General features: G+C 38.2%; 2 protein-coding genes across 2 annotated transcripts; one reads left to right on the plus strand and one right to left on the minus strand.

Moving 5' to 3' along the window:
* Window positions 1-232: 232 nt before the first annotated feature.
* TOC159 (translocon at the outer envelope membrane of chloroplasts 159) lies at window positions 233-5,027 on the minus strand. Its single transcript, XM_021964415.2, has 2 exons — window positions 4,750-5,027; window positions 233-4,659 (listed from the first exon to the last, which is right to left on the minus strand). The coding sequence occupies exons 1-2, from the start codon at window positions 4,805-4,807 to the stop codon at window positions 476-478; spliced, it is 4,242 nt and encodes a 1,413-aa protein (XP_021820107.2). The 5' UTR covers window positions 4,808-5,027; the 3' UTR covers window positions 233-475.
* A 4,098-nt stretch (window positions 5,028-9,125) lies between these two features.
* Window positions 9,126-18,519, plus strand: LOC110761796 (AAA-type ATPase family protein). The gene is made up of 27 exons (XM_021964360.2): window positions 9,126-9,494; window positions 9,663-9,891; window positions 10,024-10,133; window positions 11,034-11,150; window positions 11,279-11,425; window positions 11,606-12,279; window positions 12,520-12,641; window positions 12,759-12,850; window positions 13,044-13,263; window positions 13,382-13,445; window positions 13,950-14,098; window positions 14,204-14,277; window positions 14,352-14,525; window positions 14,612-14,683; window positions 15,247-15,348; window positions 15,437-15,526; window positions 15,885-15,960; window positions 16,059-16,155; window positions 16,242-16,311; window positions 16,460-16,639; window positions 16,755-16,877; window positions 16,964-17,047; window positions 17,370-17,554; window positions 17,646-17,784; window positions 17,897-17,956; window positions 18,041-18,145; window positions 18,242-18,519. The coding sequence occupies exons 1-27, from the start codon at window positions 9,417-9,419 to the stop codon at window positions 18,353-18,355; spliced, it is 3,747 nt and encodes a 1,248-aa protein (XP_021820052.2). The 5' UTR covers window positions 9,126-9,416; the 3' UTR covers window positions 18,356-18,519.
* The last annotated feature ends 129 nt before the right edge of the window (window positions 18,520-18,648 follow it).

Here is an 18,648-nt window from a genome sequence, read left to right on the forward strand (position 1 = left end):
ATTAACATAACATGCCATTCATTTCTTTTCCCTAAGCTGTAAAATGAATTTGTCGGCAGAAAAAGGATTCTTCATACCGATCTAATACAAGCAGTTCCAATCCAAGTTGTATTAAGCAGCAGAAATAATTTGAAATTCATATATAAGTTAACCCAACTGCAATTTACTTCCAGGAAAGAAACAACGAAATTCAAAACTTCTCTTCATGTTGAAATCACATAATCCTCGATCAGATTCATAACAGCAACATTTTATTGAACAAGTGAAACAATGGTAAAACTAAATTCCCTTCCCTCTAGGTGGTTCCATCTCATTTTTTAAACAATTCATCGCGCAATCTAGACTTCATCTGAAAGTGATAGCAAACTAGAGATCAAAACAAATTTAAGCAACATTCAACAAGATCATAACATTGACCTCATAAAAATAAAAACATCATCTAATGGAAGCATATGATGAGTAAATAAAACATAATCTAGTAGATTGAGTAATTCTCACTGGCTCTTGGCCAGATGGTGTTGCAGATGGCCCTAACAATCGGAAGAACGGCCACAAGCGCGATTTGAAGTTGTTCAGAGCTGCTTGTTCTAACAGAAATCTGTCCACTGAGCTTGTTGTTCACTCCTGCACGAACAGTCATCTTGTAGTTTCGCCCAAGGGAAAACTGGGACACAAGATTTACCATCAAGGCCAAGTCACCCCTAAACTTCACTAGAGACAGACCAACTGAGGATTGATCTTGGCCAATTGGATAATCTGCTTCCCTCAGCCGCACCTCCAAATTCGCTCCATGTACCGATTCGCCCTGCGATCGGACAGTCCCAGCAGTACCAACCAATATCACACGCTTGCCAAGTGCAATCTGATCCTCAACTTTGAGTCCAGTGGAGACACTTTCACCTAAAAATGTCACAGCTACTCCGGCACCTGTCTTGTTCCTCTTGAAAATTTTGAATTTGGTGTCTCCTCTGACAATGTATGCAAGTTGCTTTCCAATGTTTTGAATGTCAAAGCCTGCCATACTTGATCCGTTCTCCCCATGCTTAGCAGCAACTGAGGAATCCAAATGCATAGTGAAATCTTTCTTATCCTTAGTAAGCTGAACAGTAACAGCTGCTGGAAAAGAATTAGCAATGGCTAGACTTTGTTCAAGGTTGACACCATCATACCCACAGTCGTGGTCCCACCCTTGGGGATCCAGTACTGGCCTTGCCGAGAACTGAGAAGTTGGCTCCAACAAGCGGTACCTGTAAGCTGGATTTTCACTATCAAAAGAAGGTGGCAGAACCATATCAGGTAAAGGTACTGGAACAGCTGCTGGACCCCCATTTTCTGGATCTTCTTCACCCAGATAACCATAATCATCTGCACTAACCTTACCCTTCTTCTTCATTTCTTTCATTCTTCTCAACTCTTCTCTCCACATCTTTTTCTGGAGGAGCTTAACCCTATAATCGTACTCCTCAGTGTATGCCTTCCTCTGCTCTTTGCTAAGCTTAGCAATCTGAGCTTTCTTGAGAGGCTTGAATGATGGAAGCTGATCATACTCATCCTCTTCTTCCTCTTGATCAGAATCGGACAAGTCATCCAAGTCAATGTCTGAATCAGCATTCTCTTGATCAGCAGACAGCTTTGGATGGGGGCGAGGCTGCAACAGCCAATTCAACAAGTATGGAAGAGGAGGTGAACGGGAACGGAAACCAAAGAGCTTACGGTTATCAAATGATTCCTGAGGTTTTGAGAGATTAGTTGCCTCAGATAAAATCTTCATAGAGTAGCTTAAAAGCAATAGCTGGGGTCTCCAACTTTGCCCATTAGGGAGCACTTTCTGACCATCTCTATTCTTCCGACAAGAAGGGTGGTTCTCTACAAGACATATTGGACTCATCATACTTGGACTCATAAACCTTAGATCACCAACAGCTTGTCCAATGGTCTGCTGGAGGATCTGAGACCGCTGAGCAACAAACAACTCATAATTCAGAGGGGAACCTGATGGTCCATCAGGAGGAGCAGAAGCGCCATGGGTTAGAGTGACTATGGTACTTCTCCAAATTGAAGGACCAAAGGCACTAGTAATTGATCTCAATAATGGCACATCATTGAGATCCCTACTTTGGGTATCCAACCGATCCACATAGAGGACAATATCCGGGGGGCATTTTTTCGTGAACTTCTGTACAAAGGATAAGATTTTACGATTTACATTCTGTTCCATTGCAGCAGATTTAAGACCTGGTGTATCAAAAACCCTAATCTTGACTCCATCGACCACTCCAACAATTTCTTTGACAGTAGTTGTTGCAGGTCCAAATGCATAAATTGGGGTCTTTTCTTCACCAAAAATTGAATTTATAGTAGCACTCTTCCCAACACCCGTTTTCCCAAGAACCAGTATGTTCAAGGAGAAGTTCAAATCATCTTTTCCCTCTGCTTCAAGCTGGAGAGCTGTCATCTTCGCAGCATCAGGGCTAAATTCTCGACTGTTTTGCCTCCCTGAAAGAAGAGCTAGGCGGTATAGAACCTGCCTAGCTACTGAATCTTCTGTAGAAACACCTAATCTCTGAACAAGCCTCAAGAATTGAACCCTTATCTGTTGAAACTTTTCCAGTTTCGCTTTCTCTTCATCACTCAAGTTGTTCTCAGAATCTCCCCCAACTGTGACATTTGAAGATGTAAAGAGATTAGAATTGTTTGGTCGTGAAGCAGGTTTCAAAGAGCGGATTGAAGATCCTAAACCAGCAGGACGCTCAATGGAGAAAAGCCGGGATCCATCTGGGGTGGTAATTGTAACATTGCCACCATCTGAGGGAGCAGCTGTTGATGCTTTCAGAAGAGCTGCCAGTGAAGCAGCATCAAATAACTCTTTTCCACCCCCTTCCTCGTCAGTGTCCACTTCTTCATCCGAGTCTGTGACAATCTGGCCATCAATTCTCTGTGAATGATCATGATAACCAGAACCAGAACCTGAGTAAGAACCAGAACCTGATCCTCTTTCCAATTCTTCCAAGAATTGTTTAGCAGCTTCAGAGCTTCCAAAGATCATACCTTCGTTGTTACCATCTGCTATTGAACCTTCATTCTCCCCTTCATCATCTTGGAGATCCTTATCATCATCATCATCATCATCATCTTGAAGATCCTTATCATCATCTTCGGTTTCTACCTTTATCTCTCGGTCCAAAATGGAATTTGCATTCACCGATTCATTGCCACCTTCATCCGGGAAATGCTTCTTCTGAACTTCCTCTTCTAGCTTTATTTCTTGGTTAATGGAACTCGGTTCCACAAACTCAGGGGCCAGAGATTTTACAGAGACTGCGGCTTCCAATTCATCCACTTGATCATGTACACCAAAATTAGAATTATCTGGTTTTGCCTCATCCGCCGGTTCATGTTGTGCTAAATCAGAAACACAGTTCACAGTTTGGGTTTCAGCTCCATCCCCTACAAAAGGTTCGTCACCTGACACCACTTCTACTTCATCAGTACCTAGCTCTGTCGTGAGCCCTTTCTGTCTGGTTTCAGAATCAGATTTTAGTTCATCTTCTCTTTCTGGCCTCTTCTCGAAACCAACTTCATCAGCACCAGCAACAACATCTTTCTGCCCATGAACTTCCACATTCCCAGACTCAGCAACTGCCACTCTGTCAGACTCGGAATCCATAGCCACCAACTTTGAGTCATTTGGTTCGTCAGTTTCATGGCTAATTTTATCAAATCCATTATCCAAACTCACACCTTCGACTGGAACCTCCATGCCTTTCATTTCAGATTCCTCAATTGTCTCTACATCGCCAACGACAGCTGCCCCTGTCTGTGACAAGTTCACTTGTACAGCTTGCTCAATTGAGTCACCTTCACTGGTAAATTCCACACCATCCTTTTCAGCCAACTTATCATCAGCTAGTTCTACAATCAAAGAGTTCTCTTTCTCATCAACACCACCCAAAACTGTACTGTCTTCTTCAACCACTCCACCATTCTCTTTACTCTCTATTACAACTTCTGATGTGCCATTGAGTACATCGCCTTCCTTAGACTCTACAGCCTTCTTATTTTCTATTTCAGTCACCTCCAATTGCGTCTCCGGCACCGAACTTCCCTCAACCACAGAGCCTACACCCTCAACAAATTTCGAATTCTCAAACTCCTTATCTACTTCACCGCCTACCAAGGCATCAACAACATGCCCTTGGCCACCACTTACACCATTTTCTTTCAACAATTCACCAAAATTTGCATTCTTGCCCAAACTAGTATCCACCAAAATCTCACCGTTCGTTCCCAAGTTCTCCACAGAACTCTCACCCCCAACAGTCTTCAAATCCCTATCAGTAACAAAAGACTCCCTGACCACATCCTCAGCCCCCAAAACATCATATTTCGAATCCCCAGCATCATCCTCGCCATCATCATCATCCACCGAGACCTTGGCAATCGGCCTCTGGCTACTGGGATAGAAAAATTCCGAAGAATTGATAAACTTGACTGGGGAATCTTCTTCCCCTGCAATAGCTTTAACTACGGTTTCTTCATCTAAGCCTCTCACAAATGCCCTCTCGGAATCAAAATCCTCTTCCCCACTCACAAACCCCTCAGTCTCAGACCCACCATCACTACCATCACCACGCCCACCACTAAATTTCTCGTCATTATCTGTTTTCGAAACATGGGTTTTTGGTAAATCATCAATATCAGAATACTGTGAGGGAGAAGAAACGGAGGTTGGAGAGGAGAGGGAAGAACCTGATGAGTTTGTGAGGTGCTGAACCTCTTCTGAAGCAGAAAGCTTGAAGGCGTCCATGGAGGCTGTGACTGAGAGAAGAGAAAGAAAAGGGGTTTTGGGTTTGGTTTCGCTGCACTCTCAAGAGTGACGAAACGAGTGTTTGTTTCGGGATTGGGTTGTGAGGAAGAGTGAATGGAAGGGAGGGGAAAGGAAGGGACGGATAGTGGGGAGATAAGGTTTTAGAGTTGGGAAGGATACGGCCCCTCAGGTTGGGTTGGGTTGGCTTTTCCCAACTTCTTTGTTTCTTGTAGGGATGGTCTGGGCTGGGAGTTCCATTCGATGTTCATTCCCCTGCTAAAATTACGAAATAGTCCTTTCTCTAGATTTTTCTTTTTCCTTTCTTGTTTTTTTTTTTTTGCCAGATCTTTTTCCTTTCTTGTTACATCTTCCTTTTATTAGTTGCCAACTAATGAGAATTTTAAACCTAATTTTTCTGCCTTTCAAAATTGTAATAGTCTTGATGAGAAAGTATTGTATGGTAGTGTAGTATGAATATGTTGTATAACTCGTTCATGTGTTATATTATGAGTGGATGACGGAGTTGATATTTCTCATATTTAGAGTATGATATTAATAAGTATCCACTTATTATATAACACGCGACTGAATTATGTCATTTGGTCATACTACAATACCACACAACCAATATCGGATTTGAATGTCTATATTTCTAAATAGACTAAAAATGTTGAAAAATGATTAATTTATATTTACTACAATAAAAAAATTGTATGTAGTAATTCAGACTTGTTTAGCAATTTTTTTTTATAATGATTAAAAGCATTTTATGAGTACGAGGCTTGTTTGTGAGTGATTACGGATAGGCCAAAAAACACTTCTATAGAGAATCATTTCTCTATATAATCACTATAAGGTTGTGATTCATGGAAAATGAGCCTTGGGGATGGGAAATCAATTGATTTCCCATATTTGGTAAGTTCATGCATGAGAAATGATTGTCTGGCACATGGGATATAAGAGAAATTTAACCCTCCTCCCATAAAAAAAAACCTTTGGGAAACAAGGTCATCATTGACTGCTGATTTTTCATGACCATTTTGTCCCCATTAACAATTTAGAATATAAATATAACATTAAATGCATTCTTTTTTTTATTTGATTTCATATGAGTATAATTAGAAAATTAAACAAACTTTGTTTTACATTCATACGCAAACCAAACATAGGAAAGGAAATAAAGTGGTATTTCATGGTTACTTTCCCAAACAATACCAAACATGGAAAAGTAATTTTCCATTTGCTCCCTCTCAATCAAACGGGGCCTAAGTGGTTATAAGTAATTTTATGGAGAAGCATATGAGATGTGCTTCTGCCCAAAATCACTTAAAGTGATTGTCGAGAAATAAATGCAGGGCTTGTTTGGGAGTATTCTTGAAGGGCCAAAAACTCTTTCTGATAACTAAAAGCTCTTCTAACAACGTTTGACAGAAAAGTTTAGAAGTGCTTACGGGTCATAGAAACGCTTCGTGGAGAAACACCTGCTATGTGTTTCTTTAGGAAGCACTCCAAAGTGCTTTTCCATGAAGCATTTCAATTTTTTATGAAATTTTATAATAAAAGCGCTTTTGTTAGAAAAGCTTATGAGCAGAACTATTTCCTAGAGAAGCAGTCCCAAACGAGCCCAGAAAGTGATTCTTCCCAAAAGTGATTATGGTATATCCAAAATCACTCACAAACGAGCCCTAGGAGTACTTCTGACTAACAAAAAGACTCATGTCAATAACCATTTAAATTAGTGATTTATGTTAATTGCGTAAACCCTCTTCCATTGGTGGTGGTATTTCAACCCAAATATTATATTTGTCATGTTTAATAAAATGATTTTCGCACAAATAAAAATAAAGAAGGAAAAAAGTTGAAATTATCTTAAGATCAAACAGCCAAAAGAAAACAAGTAATTGTCAGGATTAGTGTTTTCCTTGTATCTGTCAATACTAGTTGGACTGCTCATTGTTTGTTTGCATTTGAAGGATAACGTTGTGGAATGAGGATTGGGTTGTTGTAGAGTCTGTTGGTTGTCTACGTTTTGTTGTTTTCTGGTCACTACGTGTTTCCGTTTGCTCCCTCTCATTCCTCATCGCCTCATCATCTACAATGGATGGCCCAAACTCTGTTAGCCTCCTCTCGGTTTACACATAATTCCACCTTCCGCACTCATCCAATGCTTAATTTCTACACCCAAGGATCATCCATCCTGCCAAACGTACAAACAAATATGTTTAGAGAAAGCCCTCTTCTTCTTTTTTTTCATACCTTAAAAAAATAAAAAAAATAAAGAATAACTTTAAGATACGGGCCATGACCAACAAAATTTGGTGCTGGCAAAAATTGGGTTGAGCATCAAATTGGTAGCCCACATGGGTTGAGTATGTACTGTACTGAAATAAGTAGGCTCAGCTAGGCCTTGATGGCCCTTTCACTGGCCTAAATTCTAATCTCATGAACCCAACCTCGCTTCCCAGAAAGAAACCAAATTTTTATTTTTCATTTTTGGCAAAAAATGGCAGGTTATTTGTTAATTGCGTTATGTTTATATAGTTTTCTATATTATGATAGTCTGATTATGGAAAGGATATGTTGATAATATGTCGATATCATTGCCGTCCCAAACAATAACGTTCGACTATATTATTGGTATAATGTCAATGCGTGTTTTTTCATTACACATTACAAACTTTTTCCCCATGTATTCATTTATCTAGCAAGTACAGTTTCGTAGTTGTGACATAAGATTTCTACAAGGCATCTACAAGTTTGCCCAAAACGAGTAAATAACATTGGCTATGTCCCTTTGTGGCAGCACCTGGAGCAGTAAGAAAATGGATATAATTTGAGGTGGCAGATGAGAATGATAATGGGGTTTTGCCAATGATTAGGTTAATAAAAACAAAAACCTATGCATGATTGAGTCTGCGTGATTCCTTCCTTGCCCACTTTTCGAAGGTGCATGTGATTGATATTTTTCAAAGTCCAATAAACATACTTTATATTTTCAATTAAATTAATCCACTCCCTAAACCTTAACCTTTTCGAGTGGTGGGCAGCCAATTGACTCGCCAATACATTATACAAAACTAAATAAATAAATAAGTACTCGATCAACCTTGGATTTGATAAGTAAAATCTACCAAAATAATTAAATGGAATAATCAACTCCTAATCCCATCAATATTTATAAAATATATAGATATATACCGAAATTTCAGCAACTTACAAAACAAAGGTACCAAAATATGAACTTACAAATTAAAGTGCATATTTTAATAGAGATTCATAGTCATGACTTTAAATTATTGCGGACGAGTCCGCATATTCTTCTGTTTACAGCCTTCCAGTAGTATGAAAAGAAGGCAAGTGGGTCAGAAAGCAAGTTGCATATTTTAGTTGTCATCAAAATGTAAAATTTAGTCTTGAAATTTCAAATTTGAAAATTAGGATATGTGAAATTAGAGAAGGTGACCAAAAAGAAGGCCAACATTTTCGAGTTTAGTACATAAGTTTTGAGCATGACCGTGTTTGTTTTACAGGTTATTGGCATAGTTCATGCATCCGTGGATAATTGATGAAGTTGATCGTGCAAATTGCAATCATTTGGTTTTGGAGTGGGATGTTGTGTGTGGCTAGTTAGTTGCATAACTCATCACTTGGGAATTTTTAAGGTACGACCTAATAAATTGGTGTGGTTTGGGGCACTGGTTAGCTGAACTTGAACCCAAGCCATCCTCTTGTCGACCTAAATTGCAGAAACTTACTAGGCTGAATGTGCATCACAAAAACGACAATGAAACTTGTTAGGTTCACTATCTTAACAAATATTATGGAAATTAATTAAAGATAAAGTTATATTTATAATTTAGACTAATCCACTTCGCTCAAATTCAAATGTCTAAATCAATATTTACAAGGTAAGTAAATATGACATGATTGTACATTTGTTTGATACTTTTTTAATTTGACTTGGGTAATAATCAAAATGGGGAAGAGTTTTGTTTTTTTTTTTTTTTGGGGTGCAGAGTATACCTAGAAGGGGTTAATAAAGGGAAAAGAATGAAGAAGTTGCCGCAGTAAATAGTAATTTAACTTCTTCTTTTTTTATTAGTGTAATTTCACTTATTAGTAAAAAGAAAATAGTAATTAGCACAAAAAAAAAAAAATTTCTTATCCTTTTGCCGAAGTTCACATGGAAACTTCATCAAATCAAAATCCTCAAATTTCAGAATGAAATATCTATGAAACGTTCGGAAGTGAGTACGTAAAACTGTGAAACTCTCTCCAACTAGTTTAGAGCTTCCAAATACAAACTTAAATTCCAATAAAATTCAATAATTTTGAACCCAAAACTAAAAGAAGGCCCTTCCTACTTCCTCCACCGCTTCATAACCTTCCCCCATTTGTCCTCTCTCTCTCTCTCTCTCAAACCAAACCATATTAAGAGAGGGGGAATGAAATAAACAAATAAAAAGCATACACCAACACCAATTTTTTTCTTATAACTGATATCCTTCAATCAATCATTCATTCACACCCTTCTCCTTCTCTGTTTCTCTCTGCACCAACACCTTGTTTGGATCAGAGACGAAGACACAGCTCGAACTTGAGCATCAACATGGTTGAAACCAGACGCAGCTCTTCTTCCAAACGTGCCCTATCTGCCTCCCCTCCTCCCAACCCCAAACGTTCCAAGGTATCTTCTTTCAATTCATTTTTAGGGCTCTAACTGAATCTCTGTGTATGTATATATGGGTTTTGTCTGTGTGTACGCGAATTCTCTTGCATGTACCATTTTTTGTTCCAAGATTTGTTTTTTCATTTTGGGTTTCCAATGCTTGATCGGTTTTCGGTGAAACCCTAGGCGTCTGACGCTTCGTCGTCCAACAACGGAGTTAGGAGCGGGCCGCCGGCGGAGCCCTTGGGTCCGATAAAGGAATCTGGGTCCCAACCTCCAGAAATTGAGCTCCGATCCTCTGATCCGCCAAGCACTGATTCGTTGAAGGCTGTTAACGGCTCTGATGCCACCGTTTTCGAGAGATCTCCCGATGTCGTGGCCGAAGGCGAGGCCTTGGTTTCGCCGCAGCCCTTGGGTACAAATCTTGCTCTTTCCTTGCATGCTTGTTTGTATATGGCTTTCGATTGCATGAAGGTTTAGGGTTTGAATTTTTGTTTGTGCTGGGGTTTTGGGTTTCATTTTTTATTTGGGTTGTTGGGGTTTTCAGGGGAGACTGCAGTCCGTGCGGGGTTGAAGCGGGCTAAGAAGCTTCCAAAGAAGACTACAAAATCAAATTCGAAATCAGCTTGGGGAATGCTTATTTCCCAGTGCTCTAAGGTGGGATTTGTTGCTTACTTTCTCCCTCCTGTCTTTTGTTATCCGTTGATTTCTTAGGAAAGATCCAAAGCAAAATTTGTAGGTTGTTGTAATTATACAAGGCCATATAATACACAAACTTTCATTCTGTTATTCTTGATACTCTTTGTTTGGCTAAAAGGGATGAATTTATCACATTGTGATATCTAAACAATGATAACACACAATAAAGCTGGCTTTTCAGGAATTTTTTTCCCAGTAATTCGACAGAGATGCTGGTTCTTATTATTTTGTTATGAATTTTATTACACCTCACAGGTCATTTCTATTTAGCATGTTTGGTTTTGTTAAATGCAAACCAGTTGCATGCAATCATATAATTTTTGCATTAACATGACACAGAGTAGCTGGGCGGATGAGGTTTATCTAAACGCCTACACAAGAGTGGTGAAATGGTGAAGGGCAAAGCTGGCGTGGATTAAATGTGTTATGTTCCATATACACATCTTCCACCTCCCTCCCACCACCCTCCCACCACCCTCCCTCACCCTTCTTCATCCCTCATTTCTTCCGTATATTTCCTCTCTCTCTAACAAAAAGATAAAATCTAAAAACAAAGATTGACAATGTTGCCATAAGAGAGAAGCAATGTTTTCTCCAAATGTATGATTGTACTACTTATTATTTTCCCCAGAATCGAAGAACTTGCTTTTTTATTTATTTATGAAGGTTATGTAAAATTTAACTGCCAAAGAAGTTTCTGTTTGCTTTCGTTCATTTTGTGCTACTAATGTTATCAAGTAGCAAGCTGTTGATTTTTATTTATTTATTTTGATTTTAATAAGAATGCTTCCTACTTGGTCAAGATGTTCTTTTTTTATTTTGAACTAATTTTACGTTTGTTTCTAATTGCTTTGCCAGAACCCGCACCTGTTCATTTGTGATACTGTTTTCACTGTCGGTCAAAGTCGTGATTGCAATTTATGTCTTAAAGACCCATCCATTAGTACTACCTTGTGTAAACTGAAGCATGTTAAGGTATTGTCTTCCATATAGCTTCTACTAAATTCTGACTGGTTATAATAGTGAGTATGCTAGGTTTGTGAAAAATTAACTGTTGGCTGATATTATTTTCCTTTTTCTTCAAATATTTTGAATTTGCATAGCGTGAAGGTTCATCCATTGCAGAATTAGAAATTACAGGGGGTAAAGGTGATGTTCAAGTAAATGAGAAGATTTATCAAAAAGATTCGAAGGTGGTTCTTAGTGGAGGGGATGAGGTTGTATTCAGTTTGTCTGGAAAACATGCTTATGTATCCTTTTTGCTGCAGTACAGCCTAGAGTAATCATTATGACATATATAATGTTGTGTTTTGGTGTTAATCCCTTCCCCGAACCCCCGCTCTTCTTTTGCAGTTTCTTATTGTATGTTGTATTTTTCAATCTAATGCCACCTCTTATTATGTTCAATTGGTTCCTTGACGTGGAATAAGATTTTCCAACAGCTGACCAATGATAATAATATAGCTGCTCAGGGCATTCCTTCAATTAGCATTTTAGAAACTCAGAGTACTCCAGTTAATGGGATACATATTGAGGCAAGATCAGGGGACCCCTCTGCTGTTGATGGGGCATCAATATTAGCGTCGATGTCAAATGGGCCAAATGACTTGTCGCCCCTTCCAGAACCTGCTAAAGCTGGTGACAATCTGCAACAAGATGCAGAGATGCCTTCTCTTGCTTCTGGCTGTGGAGGGTCAGATGATCGTACCGCAGACATTGAGATGAAGGATACAACTAACACTAATGATCAAGTTTCAGGTGATAAAGATATTGTTCAGTACCCTGACACTGCCGATGAAAACCCCAATGTTGATAGCCTTGCATTGGATATGGATACTGAAACTGGAAAAGTCCCTGGGGAAGCTTATCAACTAAGACCACTTTTCCGAATGTTTGGCGGTTCTTCTAGTACAAACTTTGACTTAAGTGGCAGCATTTCCAAGATACTTGATGAGCAAAGGGAAATCAGAGAACTTCTCCACGATTTTGATCCTCCAATTTTGATATCAACTAGGCGACAAGCATTTAAAGAGAAACTACAACAAGGAATTCTAAATCCTGATGATATTGAAGTCTCATTTGAAAGTTTCCCGTATTACCTAAGGTGCATCATTTGCTTTTTCCTTGTTGATTATGTCATGATATGATACTGAAGTAACTTCCCTAATTGCACGTGATTTGTTTCAACTATCTTTCCTTTTATTTTCCTTTCATATATAGAAAGACCTTATCCATTATCTGTGCTCCCTATTCTATGTTGGACTGATTGATAATTTCCTGTACTCACAGCTCTACTCGTTTTGTATAATGATTTTTGTACTTATTTCATTTTGCATTTTAACAGTGATACTACAAAGATTGTTTTGATTGCTTCCACCCACATTCATTTGAAGTGTAGTGAGTTTTCAAAGTATACCTCATTACTCTCTACCGCAAGCCCGCGTATATTATTATCTGGTCCTGCAGGTATCTCTGCCATTTTCTTTTATCACGTAGGCTTGTAATTCCGTGGTTTATAAATTCTATGCTGTTTTCGTTTGCTTTCCTTGTCAATCCGTTATGTTTATTATTATTTTTTTGTAGGCTCTGAGATATATCAGGAAACCTTGGCAAAGGCACTTGCGAAACATTGTGGTGCTAGATTGCTAATTGTTGATTCTCTTCTCCTGCCTGGTGTATGTTCTTTCATATCCCCATTTAATTGCTTTTTAACTAGAACCATCTTTGTTTTTCAAGTTTGTATTTCTCCTCTTCTTGTTTTCTAAATTTAGTTTTTATTGGAGTTTTGCTTCGTCATTTCAGTAATCAAAGTTTGTAATTGTACATTTAAAAAAATATTTGTCTTAATTTACTTCTAAATGAATGCAGGCACCAGTGCCCAAGGAAGCTGATTCTGTTAAAGAAGTATCAAGGCCTGACAGAGTTTCCGTGTTTGCTAAACGAGCAGCTCATGCTGCCGGATTAAAGCATAAGAAACCAACCTCTAGTGTTGAGGCTGAAATTACTGGTGGATCCACTGTGAGTTCTCAGGCTCCACCAAAGCAGGAGACTTCTACTGCATCTTCCAGAGGCGTTACATTTAAACAAGGCATGATTTTTTTCTTAAAATGTTAACCATCTAGTTTCTTACTTATTGATTATTGATTCCCAGTTGTAACTTGACACTTTCTCAGTCTCTGAGCTGCTAACTCTTGTAATCTATGCAGGTGATAAGGTAAAATTTGTGGGTGCCATATCTGCTGGGCCTCCTCTTCAGAGTTGTCCTTTAAGGTACTTGTTTTGCATGATGGTAAAAAATGTTACACCTCTGACTAACTTTGATATTCGTAAATGGCATTTGTATGTATATGCCATTTGCTGAAGCAAGAAGAGGGTCTGGTATGCCTCAATGTATGACATGGGGCATCTCTTTGAAACTGCCATTTTTCCTCTTCCATTTATTTTATTTTTTACTTAATTATGTAACATAAGAATATATTACCACTGGCATCTAAACTGAGAGAATGATGGCGGCGTAACTAAGAGCTCTAAAATCTTTGTTTTACTTGGCAATGCTGTGGCAAGTAATTTTAAGTTGCCACCCCAGTTGGGGATAAGGTGATGCATATGAAATTGCTTCTCTGCTGCCAATCCAGTTTGTGGAAAGTTTTTGTAGCAGTTTTTACCCAAATATTATTTTCCCAATTGAAAAAAGTTTTAATTCTCCTATAGGTATTAGTTGAATTCCATAGATCATTGATTGGAAAATGATTTTGGTTCTAACTTCTTCTGCAGGGGACCATCATATGGTTGTAGAGGCAAAGTTGTTCTTGCTTTTGAAGACAATGGGTCCTCAAAAATTGGGGTTAGATTTGATAAATCGATACCAGATGGCAATGATCTTGGTGGTCTTTGTGAAGAAGATCATGGCTTTTTTTGTTCTGGTGATTTTCTGATATCATATGTTCTTACATTATTACATTATTACATGCTTTTGCTTTATTCTTCTTGCTGTATTCTTGTGTTAATAATTGATTTCTATTATGCAGCTAGTCATTTACTTCACTTGGATGTTTCTGGAGGTGATGACATTGACAAGCTTGCTATTAGTGAACTTCTAGAGGTAATCCTTGCCCTTTACTGAAGCAAGATAGTTACTGTTATTTTGGTATTAATATCTGAAGTGCTCTTGTGCAGGTGGCATCCAATGAGAGTAAAAGTCTTCCTTTGATATTGTTTGTGAAAGAGATAGAAAAGGCTATGGTAGGTAACTCAGATGCATATACTGTCTTAAAGAGTAAGCTTGAAAACTTGCCAGAGAATGTTGTTGTAATCGGCTCTCATACCCAGTTGGACAATCGTAAAGAGAAGGTAAGAGTGTGAGGATTGTATTTAATTAGCTCATTTTAAACTATTTCTTGCAATCTGACATCAAAACTATATTTTATGTTTTGCAGTCTCATCCTGGTGGTCTTTTGTTTACAAAGTTTGGTTTTAACCAAACCGCTTTGCTTGATCTTGCTTTTCCGGTATGCCAGTTGCCTCTTCTACCATTTTTTTTCCTTTGTTGTGTTTATGGGCATGTATCTTGTTCTTTTTTATGTGTGTATCCTATTACTGATTCCATTTTTACATGATTATCATCATCTGTAATCATGTTTTATTCTGATTTACAATTATGCAAAAAGTGCATAAATTTCTTCGCTGTGCGTCGTGTGAGAGCATTTCTTTAGTTTTTATTCTATAACTATAACTATATTATTTTCGGATTAACTTAATTTCCTATCTGTTTGCTGGATGATTTGTGTTTAACTTCATCTCTCTATCTCTCTCATATGCAAATGTACACAAATTCCTTAAGGTCAATTGAAATAATCTGAGGATGGGGCTCTGTTCATGTTGAAATATGAAATTCACCCATATTTTGTTATCACGTAGGATCACATCCAGTAGATCAGCGTGCAATTTTTTCCTAGTGGTAGTCTGGAACTATTGCTGTCAATGTTTATTCACAAGTTGTTACCTGCTTGTTCATAGATGATTGTAATTTTGCCTTAAAAATTAAGATGAAACATTTATTGCTGGTGTTCAGGATAACCTTGGTAGGCTGCATGATAGGAGCAAAGAAACTCCTAAAACTATGAAGCAACTCACTCGGATTTTCCCCAACAAGGTGACGATACAGCTGCCTCAGGTAATGATCCTTTTTCTTACATATATATATGGTCATTTTGCTATTTGCTATTGCTTGAATGATGTAGTAACTTCGGCTATCCTGGTAGGACGAAGCTTTACTTTCGGACTGGAAGCAGCAGTTGGAACGTGATGTTGAAACTTTGAAAGCACAGTCAAATATTGTTAGCATTCGCTCAGTGAGTACATCTGATCACATTTCTATTTCTTCCTTCATGCTGGTGGTGGTTTTGTCTTGAAAATATGTTTCTACATGTACAATTTTATTGATTCAAACTCTGGACTGTTTTTGACTTTCTTGCAGTGTATGTAGTTTTCTCTTGTATACTGTTCACAAACTCTCTTGTGCACGTATTCAAACACATGAATATGAAGATGGATGCACATGTGTTTGCTAACATGCATCTGCATACAGTGATCCAGTTCCCTGATAACATGTCTTATAACTTATTTTTACTTAGCTTTTAGTGGCTAATATTGTGTTTTACTGTTTGCTATGTTAATTCTTGATATTTACATAAAGCATTCTGATTTCAGGTTCTTAACCGTATTTGTCTGGATTGCCCTGACCTTGAAAATCTGTGCATCAAAGATCTTGCACTTACAACTGAGAGTGAGTTTTCTTGAACTTAAATCTTGTAACGTAGAACATTTTGCTGACAGTCTTGACTGGAATATTCACTTATGCTTTTTGTGTCGTTTTTTCACCAGGTGTTGAGAAAGTAGTAGGCTGGGCCTTAAGTTACCATTCTATGCATTGTTCCGAGGCTGTGGTTAAAGATGACAAACTCGTTATTTCTAGTGAAAGGTTGTACTGTGTTTTAGTACAGTATACTTTAGATGTACTGCCTAGTCTCTTCTTCTAATGATATTCATTATGTTTTTATGATACAGTCTTCAGTATGGACTGAACATTTTACAAGGCATTCAGAATGAAAACAAGAGCATAAAGAAATCACTTAAGGTATGCAGATTGTTTGATGTGGAACTACCTATAAATGCCTTGCTCTTTCTGCTCTCTGAGGATGCAAGGAAAATTTGATTTTTTTTTCTTCTTATGATCAAGAATTTTAGTGTATTTGTACTGGACTTGACTTCACGAGAGTTTGCAGGATGTGGTTACAGGAAACGAATTTGAAAAAAAACTTCTTGCTGATGTAATTCCACCGAGTGATATTGGGGTTACTTTTGATGACATTGGGGCCTTGGAAAATGTTAAGGACACACTAAAGGAGTTGGTGATGCTTCCTCTTCAGAGGCCCGAATTGTTTAGCAAAGGACAGCTGACTAAGGTAGAAGCATGACCTTTTTATGTCTGTGTTTCCTTTCTCCCCTGTGGAAAGTGAAAATCTTAGTTGATGCTTCTTCTGCATGTTTGTCTTTTGATTATCGTTACTTTTTCTACAGCCTTGCAAAGGAATCTTGCTGTTTGGTCCTCCGGGTACTGGAAAGACAATGCTCGCAAAGGCTGTTGCAACTGAAGCTGGTGCAAACTTTATTAACATATCAATGTCAAGTATTACTTCAAAGGTATTTGTTGATATGCTATTATTGTGGTTGCTGGATTTTTGTGAGATTTCTTGAATCCATATGACACCTTTTAACTTTTGTTGCAGTGGTTTGGGGAAGGAGAGAAGTATGTTAAAGCAGTGTTCTCTTTAGCTAGTAAAATTGCTCCTAGTGTTGTTTTTGTTGATGAGGTTGGTGCAAAACATCTATATATTTGTGCTATGTCCAGGGAACTTGTTTTCCCCCTCATTTTCCTCTAGTTTTTCTTGTTGGAAAATTTTATTTATACAAAGAGTTTTGCTGAACTGTTTTAAAAGCTGACATGGTGAGTGAGTACGCTCCACTCATTAGAATACACCAATGTGTTTGGCAGGCCACTAGTGGATTTTGAAGTGGCCTTGTCATGAAAGATGCCATGCCAGTTTAGAAGAGAATTATAGATTCTTTTTGTTGTTTTTGTTTCAATCAATTTTCTTCTGTGCAAATGATTCTTATTTACGGCTACTGTTGTAGGTTGACAGCATGTTAGGAAGGCGTGAAAACCCTGGGGAACATGAGGCTATGCGTAAAATGAAAAATGAGTTCATGGTGAACTGGGATGGTCTGCGTACAAAGGATAAAGAACGTGTATTGGTTCTTGCTGCTACTAATAGGCCTTTTGATCTTGATGAGGCCGTTATTAGGAGGCTTCCAAGGAGGTAAAATCGTATGTTTTTGCCTTTACTACATATGTTATATGTCAATGCAAGTTTCACTAACTTCCTATGTACGATATTAATTTGTGTGCAGATTGATGGTGAACTTGCCGGATGCCCCAAACAGAGAGAAAATACTGAGAGTCATACTAGCCAAAGAAGATTTTGAACCTGATGTTGATTTGGAAGCAGTATCAAGTATGACGGATGGGTATTCTGGAAGTGACCTAAAGGTTGCCTACTAATTTTTCTGAGACCATACATGCTCCTTAGATATGTTGTCTTCGTTTTTTTTTTTCAAAAATTGTATGTAATAGATTGTCTTGATTTCTTTTGTGGTTGCAGAACCTGTGTGTTACTGCAGCTCACCGCCCCATTCGAGAAATTTTAGAGAGAGAAAAAAAGGTTGGTTTTCTGGAAGTAACATTTGATTTTTGGGACTTTAAGTGGTGTGGTTGGTTATAAGTTTTCTTTCTCCACATATCTCAGGAGAGAAGTTTAGCTGTGGTGGAGAACAGACCTCAACCTGAATTGTATTGTAGTTCCGACATCCGTCCTTTGAAGCTGGAGGATTTTAAACATGCGCATGAGCAGGTATGTTTTAGGCTTTTTGGTTGTTGCAGTGTCTACCTGCGGTGTTGGGTTGTCTTGGAACTTTTGGTTGTTTAATATTGAACTCAATGCCACCAGGTATGCGCAAGTGTATCATCAGAGTCTACGAATATGAGCGAGCTCCTCCAATGGAATGACCTATATGGAGAAGGTGGATCCAGAAAGAAGAAATCTCTCAGCTATTTTATGTAGAATAGATAATTCTTTTTTTTTTTCCTTTTTTTTATTTTCCTGCTTGTATAGAAAGCTTAAAGGCGTGGCAAGATGGGATCTTACTTAGATATCCATTGAAATCCCATTGCAGGTCATGTTCCCATTTGTATGATATATATATATAGGTTTTATATTTTTTCTTACCTTTTCTTTTAATTTACAATTAACATGTCTGTTAGGAATGTCGTTTCTCAATTCATAATTCAGTTAACTGACTAGCCCTTTCTCTTTGCTATTAGGCCTTTTGCCTGCACATACGACTGAGTAATGGA

This window comes from Prunus avium, chromosome 8 (assembly GCF_965620075.1).
Source record: "Prunus avium chromosome 8, drPruAviu1.hap1.1, whole genome shotgun sequence".
Lineage (NCBI taxonomy): Eukaryota > Viridiplantae > Streptophyta > Magnoliopsida > Rosales > Rosaceae > Prunus > Prunus avium.

Bases quoted from the DNA above. Each gene is read 5' to 3' on its own strand.
- TOC159 (XM_021964415.2), bottom strand. From the start codon at position 4,807: ATGGACGCCTTCAAGCTTTCTGCTTCAGAAGAGGTTCAGCACCTCACA. The intron at 4,660-4,749 runs GTTCTTCCCTCT...TTTCGAAAACAG, and splicing joins GCACCTCACAAACTCATCAG to ATAATGACGAGAAATTTAGT.
- LOC110761796 (XM_021964360.2), top strand. From the start codon at position 9,417: ATGGTTGAAACCAGACGCAGCTCTTCTTCCAAACGTGCCCTATCTGCC. The intron at 14,684-15,246 runs GTATGCCAGTTG...GCTGGTGTTCAG, and splicing joins TGCTTGATCTTGCTTTTCCG to GATAACCTTGGTAGGCTGCA. The intron at 17,048-17,369 runs GTTGGTGCAAAA...CTACTGTTGTAG, and splicing joins GTGTTGTTTTTGTTGATGAG to GTTGACAGCATGTTAGGAAG.